The sequence below is a fragment of the Hakea prostrata genome, chromosome 6 (genome assembly GCF_041222555.1).
Source record: "Hakea prostrata isolate BN-2017 chromosome 6, UWA_Hpros_2, whole genome shotgun sequence".
Lineage (NCBI taxonomy): Eukaryota > Viridiplantae > Streptophyta > Magnoliopsida > Proteales > Proteaceae > Hakea > Hakea prostrata.
This window is the reverse complement of record NC_142605.1, coordinates 29,256,031-29,259,459: the sequence shown is the minus strand read 5'-3', so window position 1 is coordinate 29,259,459 and position 3,429 is coordinate 29,256,031. Positions and strand designations below refer to the sequence as shown.

Genomic DNA, 3,429 nt, shown 5'->3' with positions numbered 1-3,429 from the left:
CTTGAGATTGTGGAGTCCATTGAACGCCACGTTTTAGTTTCTGATAAAATAAAGTGCTGCGCTGGTGGACCAATTGATGGTACACGTGTCTAAACGGGCAACTCGGGCAGGGCTGGCGTGCTACCCGGGCTACGGGGGGAGAAAGAACAATTACATCGGAAGTAGAGCACATAAAAACTATGGCCCGAAAGAGTCGAAAGAGTGAGAGGTTTGATGGGTTGGGCCCCATGCTGTCATGGGTTGTGGGCCCCAACCTTAGAAAACTACTAATTTGCGATTTGCCGCGAGGAAAACGACAAGAAAGACCGGCATAAAGGGAAGTCGTGGTGACGACATAAAGTCACCACCTAACCGGGTTCAGTAACCGGTTTGATCGTATGATTCGGTAACGGAGCTGGGCCGATGGTCACCCACGTTATGAGGATCTCATACCGTTGGATCGATATCCATCACTGTTGAGTAGTGGCATTTCAGTAGTTTTAAGTTTTTAACTACCCCGGAAGGGTTATCACATAACGGACTTTACTAACGGAAGAAAAAAGAGCAATGGCGGTATTGTAAGCTTGTAGCCAATGGATTCTGTGGGGGAAGAGATTCCAGAAACCCTGGTTTGAATTAACGGCGATAGATTGGGCTTGCAAGTCTGAAACCCCTTTATAAACAATCCCATCTGCCATTCTCTTGGCAACTTCCTTACAGTCTCTCTCTTTCTCGCATCCTTTATTCGAGAAACCTGCGAGTGAGCTTCGTCGTCACTGATAAGTCATGGAAGGTAGCACGAGAAGAGTGACTTTCATTGAAGAAGATGATGGTTTAGCTTCTCTTGCCGATATGGAAGCTGGGTTTTCGGGAAATCATAATTATCCAATCCTAATGAGATCATCTGGGTTCTGTCCTAGTTACAGAGCTCTTTCTTCTCCTACTTCTTCTTCTTCTTCGACAAGGTCTCCAAGATTCTATCAGAGTAGCAGATTCGAAGACCATCAGCCTCATTTCCTTGAAGCTTGTTTCCTCTGCAAGAAGTCTCTCCGTGATAACAGAGACATTTTCATGTACAGGTTAGAACTCATCAAAGAATCTCAAACCAAGCCCTTTATAAGTACTACTCTACTCTAAGTCTTTGCTTTTTTAATGTTTTGGACTGATGGGGTTAAACAAAATCTATTTGCAGAGGAGATACACCATTCTGTAGCGAAGAGTGCAGGGAAGAGCAAATAGAGATTGATGAAGCTAAAGAGAAGAACTGGAATCTCTCTATTGGTTCAATGAAGGCTCTGAGGAAAGAGAAGAGGAAAACGTCTACTTCTCCAAACAAAACCCAGAATTACCCTGTACGGTCCGGCACCGTCGCCGCTGCTTGACATTAAAATACGAAATCAAATCGGTAGAATTAGCGTTACTTAACTTCCAAAAGAGAAGCAGAGGAGAGAGAGGAAACCCGTTTTGAGTTTTTTTTTTCCGTTGTTTCTTTTTTAAAATTTTGTGAATGTGTATAGGGAAATTCTGAATGAGCTTTGCTGCCTTCGATCTGCTTCGTTCTGCTTTTTTCTTCTCTATATATATAGTCTGTAATTACTGTAAAGACAAGACTGATGAGAACTATGAAGATGTATCAAGGAAGCTTTCTGCAAAATTGTCTCTGTATCTCTTTTGTGTTTTTTTCCGGTGAATTTTAAATAGATTCAGATCTGCATTTTATATAAGTTTGGAAAGAAAAAACACAAAAGAAAAGAAAAAGGGATTCGTGAATGGTGGGGGCTTTATTGGTTATTTGACTTATTTGCTTCCTTGGCGTACGCGAGCGGTAGTGGGGCAGGAAGAAATGGGACCCACAATGAAGGTGATGGGAAGTGATGATGGGTGGTGGGTACTACAGCTATAAATTGCCTACTGCACACCGTTGGGTCCTACTTTGATGTGTTCGTTTCCTTCTGAGCGGGCTTTACATTTCGTCCGTCGGATCGAAATTTCGCTTAAAGGGCAGGACAGATTTCGTTTGGCGGTGGCAAAGGTCTTTGTTTGCTTCTGGAGGACACCTGTACGGTGATGTCTTTGTCGAACGTAGCTGGTGGGTCCCGTTTTGATCGGTCCTTTTTCCTCCTTGCAGACAACAGAAAGTAATGACCCGGAAATGATTTTTCGTCGTCGAATTTATTCCGAGTGTGGAGTCTTTTGTTAGAGAGCGACGTGTGTAAATGGGATGTGTTGTCTTTTTGATGATTACAGTCGTAAGATTGGAATCTAAGGTACACTTTTCAGGTCCCTTCATCTTGCTGATCATCTATAAGGGCCCACTTTTCAGGTCGGTTTTGTGATTCTAGTCCTAAGAAAATGACCATCCTACCCTTACATGGTTGGTTTTCTTTGAGAATTCTGCCTCAGATCAACCCGGCCCACCGAGCCCATCTGAATTCGCAGCCCATCAAAGCCATGGACCCTCAAAGATCAAATTCATGAGCCCAGATCCATTCGTGAAACATAAATTAATGCGCTTGACAGTCAAACAAGATTTCGATCCGAAATCTGTTGAATTCTAATAGTCGAGATTGAAATCTCGAGATTTTCAATCTCGATTTCAATCCGATGGACTGAAGTGTTTTGTTTGATGGTCCTGTACATTTAGACTGAAGCAAAGTCTTTGTTGGAGCCTGTGTTGTTGATTCGATTCATAGGAAACATACGTATGAAGTCACGTCATCATGTAGTCCCCATTATATGTATTAGAATCTTTCTTCTTGAAAATTGATCCACATTTTTAAATTTCCTTGAAAAAAGAAGAAGAAGCTCTTTAAATACTTTTGATAGATAGGAAACTCTCCTTATTAGAGGGTGGTGAATCTGCTTTTATGGGTTCGATGCTGACTTGCTTTGTTTGCTTTCATATAAACATCAGTGAAGTCACAGAGAGAATCTAAAAATATAGTTCCCAAACCCAACTAAAGAGGCATCAGTTCTTTTGTATTAAAGCAGTACACGCGTGCTTCTTAAACACCGGCATGTCGCATGATTAAGATGGAAACTTGTGTGGGGGTTCCTTTGTTTTAGGGGAGATGCTTTGTATTCTGTTCTATTCTATTAGATCCTAAATTGTCATTATCATCTAATGACCACTTTAATTTGCTTGGTTTTTGCCTTTGGCCTCGCATCTTATCAACTTTAAAAGATTCCTAATTAAGTTGAGTAAAACTTGTGATTAGTGATTAATCAGGGTACATAAGAGACTAAAGCTGTCATCCTTGATGATACTAATTGCTTGAGATTATCTTATTAAAAAAATTTCATAAAAAACTGTGCAGGTTATGCTTTGCACGATCCTCCATTGCTAATCATAACACGTGTGCATCTTAGTCGGTCGGTTATGATGCCTCAGCTACATACATCACTTCACCTTTACTTGACACCTATTGTAATGATAAACAGCTCGTCTCG

General features: G+C 41.3%; 1 protein-coding gene across 1 annotated transcript; it reads left to right on the top strand.

Moving 5' to 3' along the window:
- The first annotated feature begins 694 nt into the window (after window positions 1-694).
- On the top strand, window positions 695-1,633 carry LOC149013159 (senescence-associated family protein (DUF581)). The gene is made up of 2 exons (XM_089159072.1): window positions 695-1,058; window positions 1,172-1,633. The coding sequence occupies exons 1-2, from the start codon at window positions 766-768 to the stop codon at window positions 1,359-1,361; spliced, it is 483 nt and encodes a 160-aa protein (XP_089015198.1). The 5' UTR covers window positions 695-765; the 3' UTR covers window positions 1,362-1,633.
- The last annotated feature ends 1,796 nt before the right edge of the window (window positions 1,634-3,429 follow it).